The 14,292-nt window shown below is 43.8% G+C and overlaps 1 protein-coding gene across 1 annotated transcript in view; it reads left to right on the top strand.

Moving 5' to 3' along the window:
* ACSF3 (acyl-CoA synthetase family member 3) overlaps positions 1-14,292 on the top strand; it is a 268,701-nt gene that overhangs the window by 230,323 nt on the left and 24,086 nt on the right. Inside the window, 1 exon segment of the mRNA XM_043981199.1 lies at positions 10,911-11,045. Within this exon segment, the coding sequence (XP_043837134.1) occupies positions 10,911-11,045 (135 nt within the window).

The following is a 14,292-nucleotide window of genomic DNA, read 5'->3' on the forward strand; positions in this document are numbered from 1 at the left end:
TATCTCTCTAGGCATATCTGTCCTCTGGTTTAGTTTCTCAAGGAGAAGATTCTTTGATGTGCCCCAGAGAACTTCTGGGGTACTCTGGGCCCCATGACAGGAAAAAGAACTAAATCTGGGGGGAGAGAGGGGTTGGGTTTTGTTTGTTTGTTTTGTTTGTGTGTTTGTTTTTACAGGGCAATGAGGGTTAAGTGACTTGCCCAGGGTCACACAGCTAGTAAGTATCAAGTGTCTGAGGCTGGATCTGAACTCAGGTCCTCCTGAATCCAGGGCTGGTGCCCAAAAACTAAATTTGGAATTTTCCAAGTGGGTGAGGCAGAATGCCACCTATAGTTTCATACTCCAAAACCACTTTCTTTCATTGTCCCTGATTCTGAGAAGTAAATACCTTGTTACAGGTGGCATCCATCAAGCCCACTCAGAGGTTCTTCCTAGTTAGTTTCCCATGCTGCTTCAGTGAACTTCCATGCATCCAGTTCGGTTTGTCCTCACCTCTCATGAAGCCAGAAATGCAACGGCAGCTATTCCTAGGTTTCAAGGTAAACAATACTGGAGAGATTTTCCACCTTGAGAAAGGAACTTCAAGGTAGCTATTATTTACTGGAGTGGAAAGGAGGAGGAGGAGAAAAGAAAAGGAAGCGAAGAAGAGGAGGAACCACTGTCCTAGGCCCATTTAAATGTTGCATTACATTTCTTGGAATAAGATGGCTTGTACCAGGAACTGAAGTCAGCATTTGACCTCAGAGCTAAGGTGGTCTCTGTGGCTCTGTTTGTGCCCTTGAAAGGTAAAATAAACATCTGAAATGCTGGACCATCAGATGCCCGAGAGCAGCACTTTCTTCTTAGCTATGACTTCATGGCATTGATATCTTACAGATACCAGTGTCCATTACCACTTACAGTGGGAACCCATCACCTTGTGTATTTCTACTTCCTTTGGGGGACTCTTAGGAGACCCAGCCTGATAGGGTTTTGTTCTTCAGATACAATGGCAGCATCACTGACCCACTGTCAAGAAGACATGAACTTGGAGAGTTTGAGTTTGGGCTAAGCTGTCCACACTCTGCCAGTTCTCCTCATGACCAATGGAATGCATTTGTGAGATGGCTGACTAGTGGCAAAATGGAGGACGTCTCTCTTTCAACCAACAAACATTTATTAAGACACGTTGCTGGGGCAGCTAGGTGGCTCAGTGGATAAAGCATGGGTCCTGGATTTAGGAGGACCTGAGTTCAAATCCAGCCTCAGACACTTGACACTTACTAACTGTGTGACCCTGGGCAAGTCACTTAACCCTCATTGCCCTGGAGTGGGGAGGAGAAGACACATTGCTGATGTGGCTAACTGAGGGACAAGTGATATGAGGGATGCAGGAGAAAGTCTTTGTTTGGGAATACAAAAAAACATGTTGCAAATAACCATGCCTTAAAGTGAATCATTTAAGAGAAGGCCATCCTTGACCTTCTTGCTACTTCCCATAGTGTTAGCCATCTCCTCCTTCTGTATGCACCTTGCATTCCATCATGACTCCTTTTTCCTCATAGTTCTTCAACCCATCAGTCTCCTTTACTGGTTCATCATCCATCTTCTTCCCCCTAAATTAAGGCGTCTCCCAAAGTTCGGGCCTGGTCTTTCTCTCTCTCTCTCTCTCTCTCTCTCTCTCTCTCTCTCTCTCTCTCTCTCTCTCTCTCTCTCTCTCTCTCTCTCTCTCCCCCCCCCCTCTTTGTTTCTGTCTCTCTCTTCCCCCCCCCCCCCATCCAGTCCTACAGATTCAACTTATCACCTCTATGGAAATGACTCCAAAAACATCTAGTTAAAACCCTGGTCTCCTTCCTATATCTCCTATATCTCCACATTGAAGTCCAGTTGGCATCTCAAACTCAAGTGGGCCAAAACAGAACCCTTCCTCTTCCCCACTCTGGACTTCTCTCTTCCTGTTAATAGCCACATTTGAGATTTATTCTTGAACCCTCCCTTCAATCTGTCACTGTGTCTTATTGTGTTACTGATTTTGAAGGGGGAGTCAGGACATCTCTCCCCTTCTCTCCATTCACACTGTAACCACTCTAGCTCACTTCAAAACCACTCCCCCACACCATTGTTATAGTCTCCTAATTGATCTCCCTACTTCAGTCTTTGTCTTCTCCAAGTCCGTCCTGGTAGGAATCTTTTCCTGGCATCAGTCCTTGACTCTTAGCAGTTTCCACTCATTCTTCGTGGCCCAAACAAAACAAGGTTAATCCTTCCCCATGATAAACTTTCAAATATTTGAAGGTCCCTGTCACCTTCCCCCTAAATCTTCTCTTCCTCCAGTGAATCCTTGCCCTAATTCACCTGATGCTAATGTGGCATGAATGTGAGAAAGGAGAGCTACCTCCAAGCAAGCATAGCCAGGGAAGGAGCTTGAGCTAAACCTCAAAGGATGTGTTTTTCACTAGGACACGCAATGGGGGCCAGGAAGCCAAAAACCATATATTCTCTCAAACTTGAATTGTGTCTTCAATCCACTTCATGACACCAGCCAAGTACAATGTCATGTAGTAGAAAGAGGTTTAGTTGGGAGCCTTGGGTTCCAATCCCTCTCTACTACTTGCTCCTTTTATGTGACCTTAGGAAAGTCCCTGTCCTTTTCAGGAGTTCAGTTTCCTCCTCTGTGTGATGAAGGACTTGGGCTAGGTGACCTCTCTAAAGCCCCTTTCATCTCTGACACTTTCTGCTTTCAGATCTCTTCCTGTCTCTCTCCTCTGGATCCTTAATATCCTAAGTCACTTATCTCCTTCGAGCCCAATTTCCCCCTATCTGTGATAAGGGAGTAACAATAACTGCCTTTACCTGCCTTGCAAGGGCTGACAAGCTACAGTAAAATGTCTGAATGCACTGTGAATAGTTTGGAGAAAGTGTTATAGAATACCAGGTGGTTATGTGTCACTGTTTGACTAAGGAAACCAAACTGAAGAAATGGAAGCGTATGTTTGCACATGCCGTTATCAACCTTTGGAAATGATTAACAGGCTATTAATGCCTGTCAGGCATCCCTTTTGCTATCTAGGATGTTGTCTTGTAAGTCTTGGGGGGGGGGGGTAGTTGTGACAGTCCTCAACTATGGGAATGTGTGGGCTATCTCCTAGTAGAGCTAGACATGGTGGCCCATCGACATCAATGTGGAGAACAGAAGGCATCACCTAAAATGGCAGAAGACTCTCTAGATGGCAGAAGGGAGATTATCTGGGGCCACCAACTTGACCGTTATCTGTTAGGGACGTTTTTAGCATTCTACTAGCCTGGAGTTGATCAAATTATATGGTACAACGTTGATGTTCTGAGAGGGTAGTGAGAAATAAACATGCCCTAACAGTCTCTGGATGTGTGGCTGGTGCCGGATCTGGTTTCTGTGTCTGATGCACTACCATTATTTTAAAAGGAATAACAAGATTTTTTTTTTTTAATCCACCACATTTTTTAACAAGTCTCATCGGAGTTGGCAAACCTCATTGGCGTGGCAGCTGCCTGGTGTGTTATTGTTCTGGACATGCTGGTTGTTAGTCTGGTAACAGCTGGTACAGTGCAGAGGGTAATTTCTGTCTGTCATCTGTGGTGGAAAGAGCGTACTTACATTTCCTTACCAGCCATTCCCAGGGGCATCTGCCCAAAGCAGAGGGATGGGTGCCTGTGGCCACATGCAGAGCCAGAAGGGTCCAAAGTGAGAGTTTTAGAGAAGGCACCATATGGGGTGGGGAAAAAGGGAGGGCCCTTTCCTCAGCGTCATCACCATTAAATATTGATTAAGTGCTGATATCATAGGATCTTAAATCCTGGGAGGGACCTTAGGGATCCAAACCCCTCACTTTACAGAGGAGGAAACAGGCACAATAACCTACTCGTGGTCACAGAGGTAACGAATGCAGAGTCAGAATGAGAACCCAAGTCTTCTGACTCCAACTGCTCTTCATCTATGTTTGATGTTCTGCTGGGTCCTGTTCAAAAGAGAAGTGAGCAGATGTAGCCTGTGCCCTTGGGGAGTTTATGACCTAAGGCAGGTGATATAGATAAACAGACGTGCATTACAAATATCACACGCACCCGCGCGCGCACACACACACACTCAGTAGGAAGAAATGTGTATCCCAGAGCCACTAATGGCCAACATTGGAGACGCAATTCTTTAGGGGGAAAGTTTAAAATGTTAAAAATGTACCTGGCTAAGTACCCCTTTGGGGATGGAAAAGGTTCTCTTTTCATAGATCTTGAAGTGGGAGAGAAAAGGAACTACCAAAGGACAGCTTCTTTCTCACTCATGACAACACCCCCTCATGGATTTGTCACCTTTGAAGGAAAGGAGGGGGCAGTTGTATCCCCTCTATTGGTCATGGTCCTAGGATCATAAGATTTAGAGATGGAAGGGACAATAAACATCATTTAGTCCAACCTACTCATTTTTTTCAATTTAATTTTCCCAATTAACAAAAACTATTTCCTTTCACTCCCACATCTTCCCCCATTAGATTAAACATTATAACAAATATGAATAGCCAGGCAAAACAAATGGTTGCCTTTCTTCTAATCACAGGACCTGGCCCATATTTGGTATGCTTGTTGACTTGACTTGATCGTGTCCAAAAAATACATATGTGTCCTGAGTCTCTCTCATTTATCACTGGGGAGGGGGAAAAGCTCTATGTTGAATGCATGAGAAATGTTCAAAAATGTGAGTAAGAGAGCTCAAGTGACTTTTGACTAAATGGCTAAGAACTTCCTTGGGTACAGAAGGATTGCAGAATCTCATAGTTGGAAAGGCACTTAGAGGTTGTATGGGCCAACCCTCTGCCTAAGATTGAGTCCCTCTCTGCAACATAGCAAACGAGTGGCCCGGCTTTTGTTTGAATTCTTGCAGTGAGAGGGTGCTATCACCTAATAGTGCAGCCCTCAGAGATAGCTCTTAATTGTTTGGAAGTTTTCCCTGTGCTGAGTGGATTGATCGAAATGACTGAAGAAACAATATTCGAGTTTTTGAGCATAGCAACTTATTAAGCAATGTTTGCCAATTGCATAACATATCGGGACCAGACCTTCTCAGCTTGGTACTGGACCCTAAATACAGAGGGAGACAGATTTTTTTATGCATTAAAAGAAAATTAATGGGAAATGAACCAGGACACAAAATTAGCAGATCTGATTTCTAATTGGAGGAAGGATGATGGATTTTCCAAGTTGGGAGGGGGCCAGTAGATTTCAGGGTCTTTCCTAGAATTAGGAGATGCTCATTAATCACATCCACCTGCATTTTACAAAGCAATAGATGGTTTATGCCATCCATTTCCCATGAAGGAATTGTAGAAAAACAAGATGGGGGATAATACCTGTGACAGCACAAGATGGAGTCAGTGTTCACGAGATGGAATCCAGTTGGTTCTCTTGATTCTCACAGCAAAGCAACTCCTTTCTGTAACCAGCCTTTACTTTATTTCTTCATTCCTTATATTAAGCCTAAATTTGACTTTTTGAAGCTTCTACACACTGCTTCTAGTCCTGCCCCCTGGGGCCAGGCCAAAAAAAAAAAAAAAGAAAAGAAAAGAAAAAGAAAGTCTATTCCTTTTCCATGGTATAACCATTCAGGGATTTGAAGTCAATTATCCTACTTCACCCTGAATCTTCTCCAAGCTAAATACCCCTAGCTCTTTTAACCATTTCCCATATGGCAGGGTCTTGAGCCCCTTTATGATCCTGGCTGCCCATCCCTAGACACTCTCCCACCTATCAGTGCTTTTCCTAAAGTGTGGCACCCAGAAATGAACCCAATATTCCAGAGGTAGATAAGCAGGATAGAGTGATACTGTCACCCCACCATTCCTGAGTACCATGCCCCTCCATGAAGCCTCTGATCCTGTTTGCTTTTTCAGATGCTCTATTACAGTATCAACTCCTAGATTTTACAGTCTGCTGAAACCCCTCAATCACTTACTAATAAACTATCCCTTACCAATCTCGTATTTGTGAAGTGGGGTTTTTGAACTCAATTATAAGACATTTATCACTATTAAAAGCCATCTTATTATATCCCTTAACTCTGCAGTTGCTAGTACCCATGCCCTAGAAACTACATTGCCCTGGAAATTATTTTGCACATATTTTGCGTGTACCTCTTCTATAGACACACATGCGCACACACGCAAGCATGCACACACACACACACACCAATGTAGTTCCTTTGTCTTTGTTTCCTTAACACCATGACAGTCAGTCAATAAACATTTATTAAACACCTTTTATGTGCCAGGCACCATGCTAAGCACCAGAAATAGGAAAAGAGGAAAACAGTCTCTGCCTTTAAGGAGCTCACAATCTAACAGGGAGACAACAGGCAAACAAATTTGTACAAACAAGCAATGTGCAGGTTAAATAGGAGAAAAAGTAAAAGAGGAAAGTCAATAGGGTTTGGGAAAAACTCCCTGTAGAAGAAAGGATTTTTAGTTGGGACCTAAAGGAAGCCAGGGAAGGCAATAGGCAGAGGTGCGGAGGGAGGGTATTCCAGGCATAGGGGACAGTCAGAGAAAATGGCTGGATCCAAGAGATGGAGTGTGTCTTATTCATGGAACAGCCATGTGTCCCCGGCCAGTGCCACTGAATCGATATGTGTTAGAGAATAAGATATAAGAAGACTGGAAAGCAAGGAGAGGACTGGGTTGTCGAGGGCTTTGTATGTCAAGCATAGCATTATCCTGGAGTCAATAGGAAGCTGCCGAAGTTTGCTAAATAGAGGAGTGGCATGATTGGGCCTGTGTTTTTTTAGGAGAATCACTTTAGTGGCTGAATAGAGGATGGAGTGGAGTGGCGCTCAATAAATGCTTGTTGAATGAATTAATGAATTGGCCCCAACATTATGATCTGAGTTGGACAAGGAAATGGCAAACCGTTCCAGTATCTTTGCCAAGAAAATTCCAAATGAGGTCATGAAGAGTGAGGTGTGCCTGAAATGACTGAACACCAAAGCCCACATCTTGCCATATTTTCCATTAGAATATCATTAAAGGTTGGTAAAAAGCTTTCCTAAAATCTAAGCAAGCTATCTTTTCACCTGTCCCCTGATTTACCTGACTAGTAGCAGTACACAGATATGTGAAGGACTATGGTTTCATCAACATAGAGAAGTCTTAGTGAGGGGAACCCCCCCCCCCGCAATGCAGTGTGTTGACCATATGGACATTCCTGTTTTAAATTACTATGCTGTAAGAAATGGTGACTTCAGAGAAGTGTGGAAAGACTTACATGAACTGAGGCACAGGGAAGTCCACACTATACACAATGACTACAACAATGCAAATGAAGAGGACAACCACAAAACAATCAAACATCAATGTTGGAAGGAAGGAAGGAGGAAGGGAGGGAGAGAGGGGAGGAGGGAGGGAGGGAAGAAAGGAAGGAAGGAGGGAGGGAGAGAAGGAAGAAAGGAAGGAAGGAAGGAAGGAAGGAAGGAAGGAAGGAAGGAAGGAAGGAAGGAAGGAAGGAAGGAAGGAAGGAAGGAAGGAAGGAAGGAAGGAGGGAGGGAGGAAAGAAAGGAAGGAAGGAGGAAGAGAGGGGAGGAGGGAGGGAGGGAAGAAAGGAAGGAAGGAGGGAGGGAGAGAAGGAAGGAAGGAAGGAGGGAGGGAGGGAAGAAAGGAAGGAAGGAGGAAGAGAGGGGAGGAGGGAGGGAGGGAAGAAAGGAAGGAAGGAGGGAGGGAGAGAAGGAAGGAAGGAGGGAGGGAGGGAAGAAAGGAAGGAAGGAGGGAGGGAGAGAGGGAAGGAGGGAGGGAGGGAAGAAAGGAAGGAAGGAGGGAGGGAGAGAAGGAAGGAAGGAGGGAGAGAGGGAAGGAGGGAAGGAGAGAGGGAAGGAAGAAAGGAGGGAGAAAGGAAAGAAGGAAGGAGGGAGGAAAGGAGGGAAGGAAACAAGCATTTATTAAACAATTACTACTTGCAGGTGCTGTGTTAAGTGCTTGGGATACAAATACAGGCAACAAGAAAGATCATTCTTTTTGTTTGTTTGTTTTTGGGGGGGTTTTTTGGTTTTTTGCAGGGCAATGGGGGTTAAGTGACTTGCCCAGGGTCAAGTATCTGAGGCCAGATTTGAACTCAGGTACTCATGAATACAGGGCTGGTGCTTTATCCACTGCACCACCTAGCTGCCCCCAAGAAAGATTATTCTTACCCTCAAGCAGCTTACATTCTTTTGGAGAAAGACAGCACACCAAGGGGACCTGAAAAGGAGGAAGGGAGAGGAAAGTGAGGAGGGGGTGGTTTTGAATGGGGGGGGGGATGAAGGCTGGCCAGCCTAAACCCTTCCACAAGTATGAGAAGGTGGGGGAGGGGCCTGCAAAGGGACATTCCAGGCTAAGAAGGACAAGCATGACCCCAGAGAAGAGATATGACAAGATGCCCCACCTCACTGCTTTGCAGAGGCCAGAAGTCAATGAATATGGCATGTTACATAGATTTCCAGACTTTTCTGGTGTGTTGATCTGTTTTGATGATTGTTTTTCTCTTTTTCTTTCTTTAAAAAACCATTTGTTATAAGGGACAATTCCCTGGGAGGGAGGCAAGGAAAGGACACTGAGACATTTTGGTGTTGTAAAACAAAAAACGACAAATTCAATAGAATATTTTTTTTTTAATATACCCATTTGCAAATGAGAAAACCAAGCCTACGCGAGGCTAAGTCAGAACTGGACCTCAAAGCCAGGTATTCCAGTGCAGTTCTCCTTCATCTGTACTATGATGTTCACGTTCCTACAAACGCGGTTTCTATGAACTAGAGGCATTTCCGATGAAGCACCACCTTCTTTTCATCCAAGGCAAGTGGGTGTCCTGTATGATAGCCTGGGATAATGTGGAATTGCTAGCACTGTGTTCCACTTGTCTGCTATGGAAGCAGCAGGGAAAAGGTACTTCTGGCTCCAGCAAACTCCTCAATTTCTTTAACCAGGTCTAACTCTATCTATCCATGCTGAGGACTAGAAGAAAATACACCATAAATCCCCGGGCTCTGTTTATCCTGCTCTCCTTCTGTATGTCTGGGATTGCTGATTTGCCCAGATATCATGGCCGGTTCCTGTGCATGAGCTTTCAGACCACTGAAATAAGGGCTGTCAGTGAAACCCCAGTGGGGAATCAAGCTCGGTGTGTGGACACAATGGAACCTTGCATCATTAAAGAGAGAAGAAAGATTGACATATAGGTTAAAGCTAAGAGCCCCCTGGTGCTCCTATCAAGAGTCTGAAATTGAAATCAGAGGCCAGGAGACACCTTCCCTCCTCCCTCCACCCTTAGCCCAAAGGTTGGCAGAGGCTGTATTAGCGGAATGGGTCTAATCATGTTAAACAGTTATCAAAGTGCAACAGTTTGTTAAGCATTTAGCCAGGTTATGCTGAGATGACCCCATCCTCCATCTTCCCAGGCCCAGTAAGAGTGGCTAATTATCAGAGCCCACCTGCCACACACTCTTCCGTCTTTTCTTTCATTCTCCCACCCTCCCTCGGAACCCTGAAGAAGGAATTCTAATTGACTCTGCTCTGCTATCATCCCCAGTGACATAGATGCCCTTTCATAATTACAGCTCCTCCTGTTCCCTCTCCTGGAAAAATTACCACCCTAGCCCCACACCAAAGTTGTCAGATTCACATCTCCTGGTTTTATGTTGCATTTACAAACGCTTTTATTTAAGGATCTCAAAGCCGTTCACAAGCATGATAGTGAGCCTCACATGTGCAGCTGGAGACACCAAGCCCCAGAGGTATTTGGTGATGTTGTCAGGGACATAGTGCAAGATGGGATGGATTCTGAGAGCAAAAACTTGTATCCCCAAAGAAAAGCTGGGGCTGCTCATTTCTAATTTCTCCTGTGGCTAAGTCTTTTCTTCTGTTGAAGAGTGATGGGAAATATATAGAGATTTCATATTCTGCTCAGTGTTTAGATTGAAAGATCTTTTTGGGGGGAGAGTCAGTCATCAAGCATTTATTGAGCACCTACTATGGGTCAGGCACATTGGGGATATCAAAGAGACAGATAGGGACCACTTGGGGGACGGGGGGAGTAAGACAATTAGTCTGTAATGACTTTACTGTCTCTTGGGTGATTCTAAAAACAGTGATGTGGCTTTCAAGTGCCCCTCCCCCACATACTACTCTATCATTTGCTCAGCCACCAAGTGATTAATATGGGAGCCACAGCAACTCATGAAGACCTTCTGCAACTCTTTGATTTGATAGGGTCCTTTCCTAGCCCCTATTACACAGAAATTTCTAGTTTCGTGTTCAACAAGCATTTACGCAGTGCTAGGTGCTCAGCACTGCCCTGTGCCCTGGGCATACTAAGAAAGGTAAAACTGTAGTCCCTGCCCCACAAGAGCTCTGTCTAATGGGGGTTGATGGGCTTGGCCATTGCGCTCAGAGGGAACCAAATGGGCGTCAATACGTTGGTATCAATGGGAGAGATGGCATTCAAATAACTGTGTATAAATAAAATAAAGACAGAACAAATAGGAGATGCTCAACAGAGGGAAAACACTCAGATCGATGGCCCTGTTCCCTCCATGCCACCTGTATATATGCAGGAAGGATGACTTTAGTGGAGGCTCATTGATAAAGCATTAAGAGTCTGAAGTTTCCTCTGTAAGCATCCAGGACACGTTGCCACTTAGCCCATCTTCAGCACTGATGAGATAGCCAGGTAAGACACCTGTTTCAGGTGGTGAGTTATCATGAATTAAATGGAAGTCCTGTTTAATCCCACCTCTTAGAGACAATAAAGCCTTAGCTAGCCTTATTTCTTGGGGAAGGCATTTGCTGGTTAATATGATTATACAGGAAACCGAAGCTTAATAAGGTCAACAAGCTCTGTTGTTAAAGGAATAAACGTTAACAGGGATTGCCTCTTTTTTGTAGGAGATACAGCTGTGTTCAAGGATGATAGGTACTGGATCAGGGGCCGGACATCTGTGGACATCATTAAGAGTGGCGGTTATAAAATCAGCGCTCTCGAAGTGGAGCGCCATTTATTGTGCCACCCAAGCATCGTGGGTAAGTATCTGCTCTCCCAGGGGCTTCTCCAATTATTTGAGGGTCTCCCTCTCTCACCTGGGCTAGAAGTACAGCAGCCACACATGGGCCCAAAGTTTTACTGTGCTCCATTTTTTTAGACCTCTGCTGGTTTGCCCTCTCCTTCTGGTGACCCTCCACTCCCAGGGGCTCACTATATCAGTGCTGGACGTAGTTCAGACATTACATCAGCTTTAGCCTGATGGCCTCAGCCTCCCCCAGTAGCAACCAATCAATCAATAAACATTTATGACGTGTCCATCAGGTGCTTTAGAAGGGGTCGCAGGTGTGCACTACTGCACCACTCATTTTCAGTTTTTTAAAAAATTTTCATGGTCTTTAATTTTAATGATTTTGGGGAAATTTTATATCATCTTCATTTCCAAGTTCAGTTGTCTCTTATTCTTTGGGGTTTTCTTTGCAAAGATATTGGATTTTGCCATTTCCTTCTTCAGCTCACTTTACAGATGAGGAAACTGAGGCAAACAGGATTAAGTGACGTGCTCAGTGTCACACAGCTAAGTATCTGAAGCCAGATTTGAATTCAAGAAGAGGAATCTTCCTGATTCCAAGCTCAGCACTATATCCGCCCTAGCTGCCTATTCTTTCTTAGAGCACAATAATTAATAGTCCATTAAATTTATAATTTTTTTTCTGCCATTACCCAATTGATGGGCATCTACTTTGTTTTCGATTTCCTGTTACCACAGAAAATGCTAAGAGAAATATTTTCAGTGACCTCCCTTGGGATTTTATGCTTAGTAACAGAATATCTGAGTCAAAGGGTATGGGCATTTTAGTCACTTTATTTGCATAACTCCAAATTGCTTTGCAAAAAAAAAAACCAAATGGCTGGACTCAATCACACCTCCATCCGCGATATCTAGGCTTGGTGCCTCTCTTCCCACAGCCCCTCCAACATTGACTGTTTCAATCTTTTGTCATCTTCACCAGCTTGCTGTGTGTGAGGGGAAACCTAAGAGTTGTTCCGATATGCATTTCTTTTATCATTAGCAATTTGGAACATTCTTTGATATGACTGGCAGTAGTTTGCAATTCTATTTATTCATATCCTTTGGTGTCACTTGTTCCAGCCTACAGGAACATTCTGCCTTAACAGTTTCCCCAAAATCTAGTAAAGAATGAATGAGTGTCTGCCTAGTTCCATTTGATGTCTGATTCTTAACCAAGATGGCGGCCTGGATATTTAATTCAGCCCCCTCCCCCACTATAACAAATAGTATTGCTGAGTATTTGACCATGGCTAGGCCTGTAAATGATCCTGCTTTATTTTATTCCCTGGATTTCCTAGAAGGAGACTTTATGAACTTTCAGGACATCCAGGACAGTTTTTTTGGGTCCAGACTATGACATGGTCACTAAGACAACAACCAAAACTCTCAATGCTTAAGATTTGGTATTAAGAAGCTATGACACTGAGTGATGGTATAACATTGATCAAAGGAAAATCTAGGAAAGCTATGAGGTCTCTTCTTCTGGTGGTAATACTCATCACCTCCACTAAATCCCTTCTCCAATGTGATTTTGTCCGTGTAAGTATATGCACTGCAGTTTAGTTGATGTTCTTTGAGAGTGTGTATGCCCAAAGAATTCATTGCCCTGAGGCCAGAGATCAGGCTCTCTGAATTTACCAAGGCCAGTCCTCAGACAGCAGACATGGAGGCCATCACTGAACCTGGCAGGGTCTGCCAGGATTTTTTTTTTAAGTTTAATTTATTTAAAATTTTATTTTTTCCCCAAATTACATGTAGAAACAAATTTTAACACTGATTAACTTTGTGTTCCAAATTCTCTTCCTCCTTCCCTCCCCACTCCTCCCTTAAAAACTCAAGCAATTCAATATAAGTTATACATGTGTAGTCATGCAAAACATTTCCACATAAGTCAGGTTGTGGAAGAAAACAGACAAAAAAAAAAAACTTTAGAAAAAGGAACTAACAAAAAAATTATGCTTCAATCTGTATTCAGATACCATCGGTTCTTTCTCTGTAGATGGATTGCATTTTGCATAAGTCCTTCAGAGTTCTGCCAGGATTTTAATCCCGTGAACTAGCCCAGGGTCACCTCCATGTCATGAGAAGACAGTGGAGAAGGAACTTAATGGAGGTAATGAATATTGGAGTCAGGAGGAACTGAATTAATATCTGGCCTCAGACACTTACTAGCTATATGATCCTGAGCAATTCACTTAACCCTGTTTGCCTTAGTTTTCTTATCTGTAAAATAACCTAGAAAAGAAAATGGCAAATCAATCCAGGATCTTTGCCAAGAAAATCCCAAAGGGGGTCCCACAGTTAGACACAACTAAAATGACTCAACAACAAATCAGATAGACAGCAGATTCTAGAGACAATTAAAAACAACATCAGGCTCCACATATAATAATCTATAGGACTAGGTAGGGCAGCTAGGTGGTGGTACAGTGGATAGAGTGCCAGGCCTGGACTCAGGAAGACCTGAATTCAAATCCAGCCTCAGACACTTACTTACTAGCTGTGTGACCCTGGGCAAGTCTCTTAACCTTGTTTCCCTCAGTTTTTTTCATCTGTTAAATGAGCTGGAGACAGAAACAGCAAACCACTCCCATATCTTTGGCAAGAAAACCCCAAATAGGGTCATGAAGAGTCAGACATGACTGAAATGACTGAACAACAACAAAAGAAAGGACACACATGGTAAGTATAGAGAAGCGCTGAATACTGACATGAACCGATGCAGAGTGAGGTCAGCAGAGCCAAGACAAGGATGTCCACAATGGCTCCCACAATAGAAACGGCAACAACCTCAAAACAACCAAAGCTGTGGAGCATCACACAGATGTTCCAGTGTTTTCAGTTCAGTGGTCCATTTTGCTGATTGCTTTGTCTCTTCCTCCTCTTTTCTTTTTTTTTTTCTTAAAAAATATTCCTTATTACATGGGGTGGGGAGGAATGAGACAGGAGGAATATTCAATATTAAAAGGAGGAATGGAGACAAAGTTAAAGCAAAAGATATCAATAAAAATGTATTTAGAAAGAACAAACAGGGATCCATAACTCGACTTGAATTTTAGAGCCGGAACTTTGCTCCTGTCTTGGGCAAGGCAGGTTAGGAAAAGAAGGACACCTTGACTGTGATGCCCTCAGTCTACATCTGCTGGGGCCACTGGGTTACCAGGCCTCCCCATCTTTGTCCCTGGGGCCCGACCAAGGGGTACAGCGTATAGCTT

This window comes from Dromiciops gliroides, chromosome 2 (assembly GCF_019393635.1).
Source record: "Dromiciops gliroides isolate mDroGli1 chromosome 2, mDroGli1.pri, whole genome shotgun sequence".
Taxonomy (NCBI): domain Eukaryota; kingdom Metazoa; phylum Chordata; class Mammalia; order Microbiotheria; family Microbiotheriidae; genus Dromiciops; species Dromiciops gliroides.